The sequence below is a fragment of the Nerophis ophidion genome, linkage group LG16 (genome assembly GCF_033978795.1).
Source record: "Nerophis ophidion isolate RoL-2023_Sa linkage group LG16, RoL_Noph_v1.0, whole genome shotgun sequence".
Classification (NCBI taxonomy): domain Eukaryota; kingdom Metazoa; phylum Chordata; class Actinopteri; order Syngnathiformes; family Syngnathidae; genus Nerophis; species Nerophis ophidion.
In genome coordinates, this window is record NC_084626.1 from 28,971,888 (window position 1) to 28,988,847 (window position 16,960).

Genomic DNA, 16,960 nt, shown 5'->3' on the forward strand with positions numbered 1-16,960 from the left:
AGGAACTCTCAAGTTTTTGGACGGCCACTCTAATCTGAGCCATGCCGCCCACTAAAGGAATAAATAATGTATGGTACCTGCAGCAACCGACCGGTGGAGGTGCCAATGTGGGCAACAGTCTTGTTGTCAATTGTGGTGACCAACAGGGAGGTGAGGAGAACATTTGTCATCTGTCGGTTGAACAGGTCCACTCTGTAGTAAGGCTTGGAAACCATTGTTGGATGGTCTCTGCATGTGGCGTTGTTCTCCATGCCCTAGTAAAAAGACCAGAAGCAGTAGACAATGCAGAGTAAACTGTTACATCAAAAGGGCGACAGAAACTTAATTTGCACACGTGTACCAACGGTGCTGAATTGGGGGTTTATTTGGTTTCGTGATTGTTTTTAAATATTATTTGCACTTAAGGATCACAATCTATTATATTTTCCCATTCATTTTGTTATGATTCTATTCTATTTACATCAACCAATGCTGTTTATAACCCACTCTAAGTTTTTTATACTGTTTAAATTAGTATGTACATACTATTGTTCTTGTGTTACACTTTGGGCTAAATCTGAAACCTTCGGTACTAAATCTCAAGCCACCTCATGTGTCTTATTGGGCTGAAATGAAAATAAAGTTAATTGAATCCTTGACAAAACGTTTAATCTTCACGTTACCTAGAGCCTATCCCAGCTGGATTGATCACCCATTATTCTGATGTATGGACAATTTTGAGTCTTCAAATTAATTATAATGCACGTTTTTGGACTGTGTGAAAAAAAGGTAGTTCAGTTCAGTTTCAGTTTATTTCGAACATGCATACAATACAATGTAATGCATCACATATTCCCAGTTGTTTCATTACAGCACATCTGAAAAGGAGTAGGAAGAAGCTGAGCTTATTTAAAACTAATCCTTTTTATACCATAGCAATTGTATCCCATTTCCTTGTTCTCTGTAACAAAAGAGTGAATAAAAAATAAAAAATAATACACCATATTAAGTAAACAAATATTAAATAAATAATCTAAAAAAAAAAAAAAGGGTTCAATATTTTAATTATTGTTCTGTGTACTTTGTGAACACTTGTAGTTTGAGCAGTCTCTTAAACTGAATCATATTGGTGTTTTGTTTGATTTCTTTGGTTAATCAATTCCATAATTTAGTTCCACATAGATAGATGGATAGCTAGATAGATAGAGAGATACAGTGGGTACGGAAAGTATTCAGACCCCCTTAAATTTTTTACTCTTTGTTAAATTGCAGCCATGTGCTAAAATCATTTAAGTTCATTTTTTTTCCTTTTAATGTACACACAGCACCCCATATTGACAGAAAAACATAGAATTGTAGACATTTTTACAGATTTATTAAAAAAGAAAAACTGAAATATCACATGGACATAAGTATTCAGACCCTTTGCTGTGACACTTGTATATTTACCTGAGGTACTGTCCATTTCTTCTGATCATCCATGAGATGGTTCTACACCTTCACAGGAGTCCAGCTGTTTTTAATTCTAATGATTGGACTTGATTAAGGAAGCTACACACCTGTCTATATAAGACCTTACAGCTCACAGTGCATGTCAGAGCAGATGAGAATCATGAGGTCGAAGGAACTGCCTGAAGAGCTCAGAGACAGAATTGTGGCAAGGCACAGATCTGGCCATGGATACAAAAAAATGTCTGCTGCACTTAAAGTTCCCAAGAGCACAGTGGCCTCCGTAATCCTTAAATGGAAGACGTATAGGATGACAAGAACTATACGGCCGTCCAACCAAACTGAGCAATCTGGGGAGAAGAGCCTTGGTGAGAGAGGTAAAGAAGAACCCAATGATCACAGTGGCTGAACTCCAGAGATGCAGTGAGGAGATGGGAGAAAGTTCAAGAAAGTCAACCATCACTGCAGCCCTGCACCAGTCAGTGCTTTATGGCAGAGTGGCCCGACGGAAGCCTCTCCTCAGAGTAAGACACATGAAAGCCCGCATAGAATTTGCCAAAAAACACATGAAGGACTCCCAGACTATGATAAATAAGATTCTCTGGTCTGATGAGACAAAGATAGAACATTTTGGCCTTAATTTTAAGCGGTATGTGTGGCGAAAACCAGGCACCGCTCATCACCTGCCTAACACCATCCCTACAGTCAAGTGTGGTGGTGGGAGCATCATGCTGTGGGGGTGTTTTGCAGCTGCAGGGACAGGACGACTGGTTGCAATTGAAGGAAAGATGAATGCGGCCAAGTACAGAGATATCCTGGACGAAAACCTTTTCCAGAGTGCTATGGACCTCAGACTGGGCCGACGGTGCACCTTCCAACAAGACAATGACTCTAAGCACACAGCTAAAATGACGAAGGAGTGGCTTTGGAACAACTCTGTGACTATTCTTGAATGGCCCAGCCAGAGCCCCGACTCGAACCCAATTGAGCATCTCTGGAGAGACCTCAAAATGGCTGTCCACCAACGTTCACCATCCAACCTGACAGAACTAGAGAGGATCTGCAAGGAGGAAGGGCAGAGGATCCCCAAATCCAGGTGTGAAAAACTAGTTGCATCATTCCCAAGAAGACTCAGGGCTGTATTAGCTCAAAAGGGTGCTTCCACTCAATACTGAGAAAAGGGTCTGAATACTTATGTCTATGTGATATTTCAGTTTTTCTTTTTTAATGAATCTGTAAAAATGTCTACAATTCTGTGTTTTTCTGTCAATATGGGGTGATGTGTGTACATTAATGAGGAAAAAAATTAACTTAAATGATATTAGCACATGGCTGCAATTTAACAAAGAATAAAACATTTTAGGGGGTCTGAATACTTTCCGTACCCACTGTAGATAGATAGATAGATAGATAGATAGATAGATAGATAGATAGATAGATAGATAGATAGATAGATAGCAGAGGTGGGACCAAGTCATTGTTTTGCAAGTCACAAGTAAGTCTCAAGTCTTTGCCATCAAGTCTCGAGTCAAGACAGGCAAGTCCCGAGTCAAGTCCAAAGTCAAGACTGGAAAGTCTCAAGTCAAGTCCCAAGTCCTGCATTTTGAATTTCGAGTCATTTCAATTCCTTTTAACCCCAGACTAATATATTTACACAGATTGTGTATGCTTTTAAAACGCTGTATGCATTTATTAAAACAAGTGCATTTGAAACTGCAGGAAAAAAATAGTGCTGACATTGCACTTCATAATAGCACTATTAACCAGTCATTTTAAACATTTAACTCATTCCTTTACAGAATAAACACATTTTAAAAAAACAAGTGCAACTGTACTTATTTGCACAAACGTGTTAACATTGTATTTCCATGGCATTTTGCATTGTAAGTAGTTCCACAGCAGTTTCTATCCTGTTCTTACCTTATCTCATTGATCTCGTCTCATACTGTATGTGTGTTGATGTGTGCGTACACATGAAAAACATAACAAATACATGAACATAACAATGAACAGAGTCGTACTTTTTAGATGTCAGGGCCCTATGCAATATGTACACATATTCTTAATATAGTATACATTTTACTGACCTTTATTTGACTATGTCTTTTTGTAGGTGGCTAAAATACGCGGTGCTGCTGACCGCCGTCTAACGTTGCGTTACTGTGTGTGATGCATTCACCAACGTAACGTTATGTGTAGGTACCTCATGCAACCCTGCTTAAAAAAAATCACCTGACAAAAAGTATGAATAAAGTTGTGAACTGCTGTGGACGCAACAGATTGTCGTGTTTGCAATGACGTTATAACCATAGACATCTTATAAGTAGACGCAGCATTGGCTGCTATTACACGAGCAATTTGGCCGCCACCTTGAAGAGGTGATGAGGTGCCACCGAGCAGCCTAAACTGACAGGTAGAAAAGAAAGGTGTCGGGCTGGTGTTCAGCGTTTTCCTGCTCAAATGAGCAAAATATTGAAAATAGGAATCGGGGGATTACTTTTCATAAGTAAGATTTAACATTAACGTACTATAAGTATTTTGTGAAAATAATATCACCACAGAGTTGAGAAGGAGCAAAGATCTTCAATATTTGTATGTGAAAATCACAAAGAAATCTTCTGGGGGAGGATGACTTCGCCCCTACAGGTATTTGGTTTACAAACTTTCAGCCCCACCTAAAACAAAATTCACCAGCCGCCACTGATTATGATGCCTTCTCATTTTAGGCAAAAATAAGACAATACTCTCTTATCAGTATAATTGTAACCAGGAATAAGTCGTCAAGTAACAATATTCAAATACTAACATTGTTGGGTAAGACAGACTTTGGTTTTATTCTGAATCCAGTGAAACAGATTGGTGGTTTTATAAAGACTTTCAGGTGTTTATATATGTTTAAGTTTTTGACAGACACTTTTTTCCAAAGCAACATAGAAAATATCAATACAAAGTGTCAAGACAGAATAAACTCTCTGCTATCTCAGCTACAATCGGGCGGAAGGCGGGGTACACCCTGGACAAGTCGCCACCTCATCGCAGGGCCACAATGGGGGTTTAAATGGAAACAAAATAGAAAAATATTACAATAAGTATAAAAACAAAAAGAACCAATGAGAATAAAAATATAACAGTAAAATAGGAATACACCAAGACAAACTAGGGACTAGTGACCATGTTATGAAAAAAATTTACATATACATACGAATATGCTAAAGGTTTTAAGTGTTGTACGGGCATACAAATGTTTTAAATTTGATTTTCCTCTAAGTTTATATTCCTCCTCTTTGGTTGAGAAGAATTGTTGTACATTCTTGGGTTGCTTTGTACATCATTTTAGCTGTTTGCAAATGCACCAAATTACATTTCAATATTTTTGATTCAATAAATAAAGGGTTTGTATGTTCTCTATATCCAGCATTATGTATTATTCTAATTGATCTTTTTTGTAACACCGTTAGTTAACGAAGAGCACATTTGTAGTTGTTTCCCCATATTTCTGCACAATAACTCTGATATGTTAACGATAGCGAGCAGTAAGGAATATGAAGTAATTTTTGGTCTATAACATGTTTTGCTTTATTCATTATTGACATGTTTCTTGCTATGTTATGTTGTATATCTTTCACATGAGATGTCCAGTACTCACAGAAAATGTACGCGATTGCAAATTATACACAAATGGACAATATTAAAGATAGTATCCCACACTACCATCTTTATACTGTTACTTATGTGAAAATAAAATACTGTAGCATTGCTGGGAGCACTTCTTGGTTCCCAGCATGCCTTGTAAATAGATGTTTTGTAACGTGTTACCTTAGCAGGGATGGAGTAATACCCAGGATTGGTATTGAGCCGATACAGGCCAAATATACTGGATCGGACTTCGAAAAAAAGATATAATACCCCTGATCCGAAAGCCCGAACTGTCACATAAATCATCAACAACATGCCGTGAACAGAGAAGCAGCAGTCACAACACACTGCAGCAAAGTACCTTGTAAACAGTTGTTCAAGTATGAGTCAGATTATAGTCATCTAATCAGTGGGATGTTACTTTACGAAGCCATATTGAGTATCAACTATCTCAATGTACAATGGAATTATAATTTATTTTTAATTTGCATCTACTTTTGAGTCTAAGGATTGACCGATGTGGTTTTATCAGGGCTGATACCGATTATTAGTCGTGGAGGAGGCTGATAACAGATATTTAGAGACAATATTAATTTGCAGTAAGAGCTAGCTGAACATGATTAGTACATGTCAGTAAACAGCTAGACAAAGCTTTAAGTTAATTTTTGTTTACATTTTGTTTTAGGAAACGTGGGACAAGTAGCGACATAATGTTGTATCCATCCATTTTCTACTGCTTGTCCCTTTCGGGGTCGCAGGGGTGCTGGAGCCTATTTCAGCTTTATGCAGCGCTAATTTAATTTAGCACCAAAAAAAAATCAGGGGATTTTAGAAAAGTGTTTTTAACACGAGCATCATCATTTACATTTCAAAATATGGGAAATCCATCCATCCATTTTATACTGCTTGTCCCTTTCGAGGTGCTGGAGCCTATCTCAGCTGCATTCAACCGGAAAGCAGGGTAAGCCCTGGACAAGTCACCACCTCATCACAGGGCCAACACAGATAGACAGACAACATTCACACACGAGGTTTCCTTGTGATCAACATTTAAATAAAAAAATTCTGGGCTCTTTCACACAGATTATACTTAAGACATTTTTCAAGCTGTCTGATATTGTTTCTTCCTTGATGATAAAAAAAGTACAAGAATGCGTGAGACGCTGCCTGCTCTTCTTTACATTTATAATAAGTCTCCTATTTCTCAAGATCTTTATGCAAAGTTTGATTTTTGGCAGAGATATAGTTTCTATCGTCTTCATGTCCATCCATACTGTCGCGTTGTTCTTTGATTGAATCACTGAACATTAAAATTGGGGCGCTTCTTTAATGAGCCCACGCTCTGAGTGTTGCGGACAGACGGGAACAGCACTGCCTTAGAAGAAAAGAAAGTTCTAATAAGAACTGAAATAAATACAGTCAGATATCAAATCATATTTGGGGAAAATTATTGACGATAAGAAAAATTAATTTTAAAAATAAATATAAAAAATTGGGTTCCAGCAAAAAATTATTTTTTTCTCATGCAGGGCAAAAGGGCTGGGGCTTGAGCCGTGGTTATGACTATCTACTTCACTGATTCTTTTTTTTTTAATAAAAAAATATATATAAATATAAAATCCTGGTAACATATGTGTATATATTGTATCCGCTGATGGAGTAAATAAATAAACCAAATACGTCAAAATGGCAAATATCAGCCTAGCCGATAATTGATTGATTTCTAGATCTCTAGTTGAGTCCAGCAGCCAAAGCTAACCTCAGGTTTGCACTGGATGCATAATGGCAGCAGAAGGGCGCCGCCACGGAACGGCACCGCCATCCGCTGTTGGGCAATCCCCACCGCCGTTCATTTGCTGGGAAATAGCGCAGACTTTCACGAGATCTCGCAAATCCACGTGTAATCACAGAAGGGGAATTGTAGCAAAGCGAACCACAGTTTATTATTTTCTTCCAGTGGAGTAGAAGCACATAAACTTGGTCCTGCCATCCGAGATACGTAACGGCTGCTGATCAGCAACACCACGGAACGACTCAATCTTTGCCGTCCATCAATACTCACAGGCTGGCGTCTGACTTGACTCGCGGAAAAGACGACGGTTTTGCATTCCAAAATTTTTTTTTCCATTCATAGCAAATAACACAGGAGTAACATTATCCCTGGCGAGAATTGTATACACACACACACACACACACACACACACACACACAAATACACACACACATGCAGAATTCTCTTTCAACTCCCGTATCAGTTGGTATTTGACACAGGCCCCCATATAGCCTGTATTCCTGTAATAACATTATTTAATTTTGGACCTCCGGAATCAGTATGCCCTCATCCATTTGTGTCAACTAGGTGAAATTACGTCTAAAACCTTTGACAAGTTGAATTCATGTCCGTCCCTACTCCCCATCCATGAGGATATGAATGGGGAGTAGGTTGTCTACAATCAGTAGTTGCCCTTCTTAGAGGATAATGGTACCACTGAGCTGTTCCAGTCCGGTTTTAAAGCCCTCCACAGCACAAAGTCACCGCTTCTAAAAGTTTTTAACGATATCCTCCTGTCAACTGATTCTGGCAAATATGTCGTCCTTGTGCTTTTAGATCTGTCTGCTGCGTTCGACACCGTCGACCATGCCACCTTAATCCCTCGTCTTGAGAACTGTGTGGGTATTAAGTGCGCCACCCTCAACTGGTTCCAGTCGTACCTAGCCGACAGGAGTTTTTGTGTAAAAATAGACAGTTTTATGTCTTCCACGTTTCCTCTACCACACGGGGTCCCCCAGGGCTCAATCCTAGCCCCAATCCTATTTGCGCGTTACCTTCTCCCCCTTGGTTCTATTTTTAGGAAGTATGGTATTGCATTTCATTTTTATGCTGATAATTGCCAGATCTATTTTACCATGGCACAAAATAACAGTTCAACGTCTCATTGACTGCCTGCACGACATTAAAGCCTGGCTTTCAGCTAACTTCCTGAGTCTAAATGAAGACAAAACAGAAGTTATGTTGTTTGGTCCAAGTCGCTCTCCCTCCCCCAAACGTTGACCTCGGCACTCTGAGCCCGTATCTCAGCGACTGTGTCACAAACCTGGGGTTAAAGTTCGACTCAGATTTTAAATTCGAAAAACAAATCAGCAGCGTCATTCAAAAAAGCTTTTATCAAGTACGCCAAGTAGCGAAAGTGAAACAGCTTCTATCAGGACATGACCTCGAGAAATTAATTCACGCCCTTATCACGAATCGTTTAGACTACTGCAATGCCCTGTATGTAGGCATTAGCCAGGCCTCTCTTGCCCGCCTGCAGCTCGTGCAGAACTCTGCTGCTGGTCTGCTAACACAGACCCGCAGACGTGAGCACATCACTCTTATATTACCATCCCTTCACTGGCTCCATGTGCGTTATCGAATCAATTTTAAACTCCTTCTATTTGTTTTTAAATGTCTAAACAACCTCGCGCCAACATATCTCTCCGACCTCCTTCAGCCTTACTGCCCCACTCGATCCCTAAGATCAGCCGATCAGCTGCTACTGACGGTCCCTGACACAAGGCTGAAGCTTAGAGGTGACAGAGCTTTCGCTGCTGCTGCTCCCAAGCTCTGGAACGACCTACCTCTAAGTGTTAGACAAGCCTCCTCTCTTCCTGTTTTTAAATCTCTCTTAAAAACATACTTTTATTCCTTGGCTTTTAACACTAAGTGAAATCTATCCTGCAATGGCGCCCGACTATACACCTGCTGTGAACCTGTTTTTATGTTTTATTTATTTATTTTTTATCATGTTCTGTTTGTGTTGTGTTGTTTGCTCGGTCCTCGTATTATCTTTTAACCTGCCCATTGTACAGCACTTTGGCTACCCCTGTGGTACATTTTAAATGTGCTTTATAAATAAAGTTGATTTGATTTGACAGTTCAAAGTGTAAAATACAGAAACGGAACATTTTATTTTGGAAGTAAAAACGGATCATTTATTGTGTGTTTGTGCATGATTTTTTTTGTCCAACACAAGCAGATCTTGGCTCAATTAAACCGCCGTGTTGCGGCGATCGTAAAATATACAAACTCTGTGTATATTGAGCGCAGGGATGCGGAACAGCAGGCAGTGAAGACTGAATAAAAATGTAAAGAGTCCAACACCGTGGTGGCTCTGTTCCCCTGCCGTTACGCATCCAGTGGAAATTCAGGGTAAAAAGGAAGATCAACTTGCATTTTAATGTATCTTGCTCGTTACAATCAAATAACAGACGTGGTTTAAAAGCTCAATATCTATTATGGAAAAAAACATGAAATGATCGTCCCGAAGAGAATAAGCGGTATAAATGGATTGATGGATGGGGTCTTGGAATTCTCAGTCTACCAGATGGATCAGTTTGGTAACCATTGTATTATTCTACTATTGCAGCAATAGCAATATTTTGGCAATAGCAAGAGCAAAGCACCTATGAATGAAGCAGAACCAAAAAATAAATGACCGGTAATTTAACCGGTGCTGTTTATTAAATTGTCCAATTCACACAGGATACTAGTTGGTCTTAAGATGCGACATGAGGTTAAATCTGACGTCCTGTGTGATCAAACACACTAACTAAACTGGTTGCTGCAAATTGACTATAAAAGCTGACTTTCGTCATATTTTCAGCAGTTGTGCAAGTCTGTTCAATCTTAAAATTCTGTGTGTAAACTGTATTTCCTTTTTGTCTCTCTATTTTGTAGTGCGAGAAAACACGTTCCCGTTTGTATGAGTAATGGTGACATGGTTTTACTTTCTTACAGAAAAACACAACTCAAAGAAGATGTATCAAAACCACTGAGTCAGTCAGTGATTGTCTGGTTAGTCATACTTGGTGGAATTGCCCACATCTTGCCACTCCCTTTTTCCCCGTGAGCAATATAGTGTTTGGGGTTTACATTATTGCATCAACAGATTTTCAAGACAATAACAATACAGACGAGTATAGGAAAATATATTCTCTCTCACTTGGATACCTATTTATTCATTTTATATACTGCTTGTCCTCATTAGTAACAATGGTGAGAGCTGGTGCTTATCCCAGCTGACTTTGGGCAAAAAGCAGGGTATACCCTAGCCTGGTCGCTCGCCCATCCTGGGGCACGTATGGACATTTAGTGTCTTCAAATAACCTAACAAGTTCAAATCAATAGACCTAACATTCATGTTTTTGGGACCATATAAGGAGCCAGATTACCAAGAGAGGACACACTTCAGGAGATATGCAAACTTCACACATAGGTCTCCATCCATTATCTCACCAGTTGATTTTAAGTAGCTTCCCAAAGGGTCAATTAATATTTGCTTAAAACCTCAGTAATTTTCACTGTTCAATTCAGGCAATATGCCTCTATTTGTTGATAAATTACCACTAAATAGCTCAAAGACAATGGCCACACTGTTTCAGTGGAGATCTGTTTACTGTGACTTAAATATTGCCAGTAATAAAAATTAAACACTATTTTTTTCATCCTAAATAGCTCCAATAGTGATTTATAAAAAATAAATAAAAAAACTTAACTAGAAATAAATGCATACTGTAATACACAATGCACATGACCAAAGGTTTTGTTTTTTTATTACTAAATGTGTGTTGTGTTGTGGTACAAACATTTTGTTGATGTTCTGGCAAAACAAGCTTAATCTCCTTGTTTGGGTTGAAATAAGCTATAAATATAAATGATACAAAAATAAGTTGTTCTCGATAATTCTAGTTTTGTAAAAGTAGCTCTAGGAAGAACAAAAGTTGAGAGACTCCTGCCTTAACAGTATTCGAACTAGGGCTGGGCGACATGGCCTTTTTTTAATATCTGGATATTTTTAGGCCATATCGCGATACACAATATATATACCTCGATATTTTGCATTAGCTTTGAATTAACACTTGATACATATAATCACAGCAGTATGATGATTCTATGTGTCTACATTAAAACATTCTTCTTCATACTGCATTAATATATACTCATTTTAAACTTTCACGCAGAGAGCGAAATCACAACTAAGTCAATTGACCAAAACTGTATTTATTAAACAGTTATTGGCAGGTGACTTTTCAAATGATGCTACATATTAATAGTAATGCTACTTTTGGTAGCAACGCTTGTGCCCCACACTTGACAAATTAAAGTTGTCTATTTGACATCTTCCCGCTTGAAGCCGAACTACTGCCAGACAACGGACCTCCTGCTGTTTTTCTTGGGTATTAATTCTTCCTTTATTTGTTACCAGATTCGGAACTTCTTTCTCTTGTATTACCACTCGCACGGCTTCCCGAGCATCACAGCTATTGTTACCCATACTGCTACATCTCTGCTCCGTGAGGGCGTATACGTATGTGACGTGACAGTATGTGACGTATGTAAGAAGGTGCGCTTGTCTGTGAGAAGGAGACACAAGGAGTGGGAAGAGCCTGTAGTGTAATGCCCCCAGCTAAAAGCAACTGCGTGAGAACTTATACTCGAATATCACGATAGTCATTTTCTATATCGTACAGAGACAAATCCGCAATGTATCACATATATCGCTCAGCCCTAATTCGAACGTTCCATCTTATGCAGCCAACATTCTAACGCTAGTACACCATGCAAATCCATTTGGATATGCTAGTTGAGAGAGTGTTCATTTCCTGTTTCCTCTACAAACCACCTATATGTCACGCTTGTAAGTTTGTTTTGGTTTTGGTCAGGTTATGTTTAGTTTTTTGGACATTTAAGTTCTGTCTTGACACTTCCTGGTTTGTTTTCGTCTCCATGACATCTAATTAGTTTTCACCTGTCATGTCACGTCCCTGTCCTAAGCCTCACACGTGTTTTCACTAATTATCATAGCTACTTAAATCACTCTTTTTCTTGTCTTCATTCTGGGATCTTCACACACTCACACACCCTACCATGCTGTTGCTACCTTCAGGTCCTCGAACACCTTGTTATTCATGCCCCTTGTTTCGCTCCAAGTAAGTTTTTTTATTTATGCCTCAGTGCTAGTATTGTTTTGTTTATGCCACAGCTACTGTCTTTTGTTTCGTTTGTATATAGTCATGCCATCGTGCTGTTTAAGTTTATAGTTAATTGTCTTTCATGCCATCGAGCAAGTGTTTTTGTTTTCCCTGTTTTGTATATATTATATAAATAAAAGATGTACTCACAGTCACGTCTCGCCCGTGCAAATCATTCTCTGCATCGAAGAAACAACTTTAATCCAAGCCATGTTGTGACACTATATAGCTAGGCTAGGGGTGTCCAAAGTGCGGTCCAGGTATATTTTCAGCCCAGAGGCTTCACGGTGGCAGAGGGGTTAGTGCGTCTGCCTCACAATACGAAGGTCCTGCAGTCCTGGGTTCAAATCCAGGTACGGGATCTTTCTGTGTGGAGTTTGCATGTTCTCCCCGTGAATGCGTGGGTTCCCTCCGGGTACTCCGGCTTCCTCCCACTTCCAAAGACATGCACCTGGGGATAGGTTGTTTGGCAACACTAAATTGGCCCTAGTGTGTGAATGTTGTCTGTCTATCTGTGTTGGCCCTGCGATGAGGTGGCGACTTGTCCAGGGTGTACCCCGCCTTCCGCCCGACTGTAGCTGAGATAGGCGCCAGCGCCCCCTGCGACCCCAAAAGGGAATAAGTGGTAGAAAATGGATGGATGGCACTATTTTACAGTAACATTTTGTCAATGTGAAGTTTTTACTGTAAAATCGACAGTCTACTTACAAAACATATATATAATTAATCATTAAATCCAGAGGCAAAATTCATACATTATTCACTGTTACAAGTGATCCCCTGATGGCAGCCATAACTGCTATGTGGCCCCCAATGAAAACAAGTTTGACATCTCTGGATTAGCACATCCCTAGTTTTGGCATTTATAATGAATAAAATGTCTTAAAGTGGCTTCCCTTCATTCTTTCATTTTTGTCAGTATGTGGCCCTCAGTGAAAAAAAATGTGTATTGACACAAAGTGTATTATCTCATAGTTTTGAATACACTTTTCTAAAATTGCCGTCCTGTTCCCATTAGTCACCAATAGCTACTCTTTCTCGTATATACAAACTTACATAATAACTATGCATATTGTCATTCGTTGTACTGGAAGTGTTTGAGAGGACTTACCTCATGAGGACAGCTCTCACAGGGCTGGAAGTGGCAGAGCCCTCTCGAGAGTTGCTCTGGTCCAGATTTACAGCAGTCGTCGACTCCAACGGCGATGGCTTTATTCACGTTGTCCATAGGAAAAGCGCAAAGGGCTGAATCCTGCTCGGTACCTCCATTGTCGTCAGTGACAGCAAAAACGCCATAGAGGATGTCGTCCTCCTCCTCTGCTCCCAACTCGTCCGCTAGCTCCCTGCCTGCTTTGCCAAAATGGGCTGCCTGAACCACATTGTACACCACATCCTTGTAGGGTTCGCTGGCTGCGTTCCTCCGCCGTCGTTTAGGTTCAAATCGACACTCTAGGATGACTTCCCGATAGCGTTTCATCTCCCATTCATTGCGTGGTAGACGGCCGAGGCGGGTTTGAAAGGGCGATGATTCCTGATGCGGGCTTTCTCTTTGAACTGAGAGGAAGTAGACAAACTCCTGTGTGAAAAAGCTGTAGACATATTCAATATGGTATGTGGCCCTCAGCCCAGGAAGGACAGTCAGGCCTCGAACATCACTGTAGAAGCCATCCTCTGTCGCCAGCGGTCGGCGAACTGATATAGACTTCCTGCCATAGCGTTGAGTCACACTTTCATTGACTGTGGTGGCAACAAAGAAGTAGACCGTCTGACCCTCCTCCACCATGGTGACTTTGGTACCGAAAGGGCTGGCCACGCAGTCAGGACAGTAAGCCGCAGAGTTGGAATTAGCTCGGAACAAACACTTTGAAATAGAAGGCGGCTCTCCGGTAGCGTTGAGTTGGTGAAAATAGCACACACCATATTGGGAGCTTCCACAGGAATACAAATACATAAAGAGGGTGTCCAACAGCAACACCTGATTGTTCGTGTCCTCCAGGAAGTTGGGGTCTTTGTCAATTTTGCACTTATCGCAAACCTGACACTCCGGACTTCCCACCGGGCCAGTGTTAAGCACCCATGCCTTCTCCAAGCTTCTGTTAACGGCTTCGATCACATTCTGAGAGGCTACATACACCTCCTGGTAGAGCGAGTTGTTGACGATATTCTGGATGGGGCCCCGCGCTTGGAAGAATGGCATGGTGTAAATCACAGAGAAGTTGACTGGGTTCGGGACCAATGAGGGACAGATGCCCAAGGCAGAGGCCAGAAGAGTCTGAAGCCAGACACACGTCCCCCACTGGGGGGTCCAGTAGACCATCACCACCCCAGGTAGCCCAGGAGCCAGCAGCACAGAAAAGCAGGGTTACCTCCAGGTATGACGTCCGAGCGAAAGCATTTTCAACGCCGGCCAATGATACCTGGAAAATTTGGATGGACAAAATAAACAATCATTTACAATCAACAAAATCCTAACAATGTAATTAATTACATACAATCTTTATATAATTTGGATGGGAGAATGTCTAACTGAATTTAACTCAGGTGTTGTACTGAGCAGAATGGGAGTGTGGATGTACTGTAGCTCAACTTCCAGTGTTTGTTTTTTAAATACTTATTTATTTAAATGTGTTATACATTTGGAATGACAAACTAGATAGGCCGCTACATGTTCGCCCTCGCCCTCCCATTATAATGTTTTGTGAATGTAGCTTTTCATTACAGCGGCCTACAGTAGGGGTCATTGTAATTCTGCTTCTGAACACACCGCATACACTCTTGGTCTGCCAGAGAATAAGAAGACTGATAGAGGGGGAATGTTGCCAACTTAGTGACTTTTTAGATGTAACTCTATTTAGCAACTTTTTCTCATCTTATTGGAGACTTTTGGAGACTATTATGAAAAGATGTATCGCTCTAGTCAACGTCGATGGTGCTGTTGCGTCCCCCGTGCTCCCATCCAGCTAAATCTTGCTGAAGTCATTAAAAAATAGAACAGTCATTTTGTACTTTTAATAGCTGTCAAATATTAATATTTCTAATTAGAATAAACAGTTCTAAATTTGGATTAGTCATGATTAATCACAGGCTATTACTCGCATGCATAATTTAACTTGGCTTAAAAAAAGACCCTGATATTTGGACACAAATGCAGTTTTACCGTCAGAATGTCATACGGGAAAAATTTTTAGTGATTTACTTGAATGCATGTAATTTACTTGTTCAAAACTTGGGACCAGTTTTTATTTAAAGTCCAGTCAGGGTGTATTTAGGGGTGAAGTTTACCAGCGAGCACATGCAACAACCCACGTCGCCTTTCAGGTAACCATTCATGGTTAATGTAAAGGAGGACGTGTGGTCTAAATAAACTGTGTGATTAATCTGCACATAATGGGGTATTTTTTTAATAATTAATCACGTCATATTTTTTGACAGCCCTAATTTTTAAACATATTTACTTAGCTTTTCCTTTTTTTGTTGTTGTTGTTTTTTTTCGGAGGGTTGGGGGGGGATTATTGATGTTTTGCTATTTTTTTTAAATGCAAATGCATCATGGCCAATTAGTTCAAAAGTCTATTAACCAATCTACTTCTACAAAGAGAAAGATTGAATAAAGTATAATATGAACATCACTCAGAGATGGTTTATCCACCGTTAACTTTCCCGGTTTGTAACATGTTAAAAATTATATCTCATTTTGAAGGCAATGATAAGACACTCAATAGAAAGAAGAATTATGAGAAATACCTTCAACAATATTGAAAATGGGATATTCTTCATCTCAGTATTTTAATCATGACTGACTTAATCATTTATTACAAGAACTGCTGTATAAATCATTCACTGACGTAATTGTGTTACAAAAGAAGACAGTAAATGAACATATGTATTTGTAAACGCTCTGAAGTGGGTAGGTTTAAATAAGCTTTGCTTCTTCCTACTCCTTTTCGGACATGATGTAAAGAGAAATTATATGAAATTGTGTGATGTATTATACTTTAAGTGGGTTCATGCTCGAAATAAACTAAAAAAAGAAAGAAAAGAAAAAGAAGGAATGGTCCCTTGTGTTTTTCCAAATTACTACCATAACTTATTTATGACTTGTTGACCCAAGGTCAACAATGACATTAAACATGGCAAGACAGTTTGGATAGCGGGATGTCACACTGGTAAAAGCTTGATTTACAGTTTAGTACCCTCAGAAAGCTGAACCATCATGACTATCAGTTTGTGTAAATAATACCTCACACTGTTTGTAGTGAAATCAGACATTTGTTGCACGTCTGTCATTATATTCATCTTAACCTATGTGGTCTATTCATCTTGAAACACAGTCATTAAAATGGTATGTTCTTATCAATAAGTATGCCATGCCAATACAGTACTGTAATATTTCTATGTGTGTATGTTTCTTACTAGTTTCACGTGAAGCATTTTCCTTATTTTCAGTTTGAAACGTGTCTCCATCATGAGCGGAAATTACTTGGTGAATCATTAATTCGGTGCATCAGTTAGGCTGTACTCACAAACCCTGGCCTCTGTAGTTGACATTCATGTCACAACCGCTACGTGCCTTGCAAGGAAAATGACGTCCACGGACTGGTAGTCTGAGGAAAGTTCAAATCAAAGTGCTTGTCTGCTCATGTCAGAGCATTTCATCAACATTGAATATCGGCAGCAAAAAAATAAAAAATAAAAGCAAGAGATATCTGAAAGTGTCTAGTTAAAAGTATGAAGTTATTATTACTCTTGTTCTTTTGATGCTGTGTTACAATTTAACAGGTGAAAGTGAGTTTAAAGTTAGCTTTTGAATGCGCAGGAGACACGGGTGGATCCGATTACTGTCACCCTCCTCATGTTTGATTGAAAAGAAACTGAAAGTGAGAAG

At 39.6% G+C, this 16,960-nt stretch overlaps 1 protein-coding gene across 3 annotated transcripts in view; it reads right to left on the reverse strand.

Annotated features, from left to right (window-relative positions):
- mst1rb (macrophage stimulating 1 receptor b) overlaps window positions 1-16,960 on the reverse strand; it is a 64,323-nt gene that overhangs the window by 42,393 nt on the left and 4,970 nt on the right. For 2 of the 3 annotated variants that reach the window (XM_061874806.1, XM_061874809.1), the window contains 2 exons: window positions 13,187-14,492; window positions 78-254 (listed from right to left, as the gene is read on the reverse strand). In XM_061874806.1, coding sequence (XP_061730790.1) covers window positions 78-254; window positions 13,187-14,392 — 1,383 coding nt within the window. In that variant the 5' untranslated portion in view covers window positions 14,393-14,492. Of the gene's footprint in view, window positions 1-77; window positions 255-13,186; window positions 14,493-16,598; window positions 16,680-16,960 lie in introns of all 3 variants that reach the window. The other variant, XM_061874808.1, reaches the window with a different exon arrangement.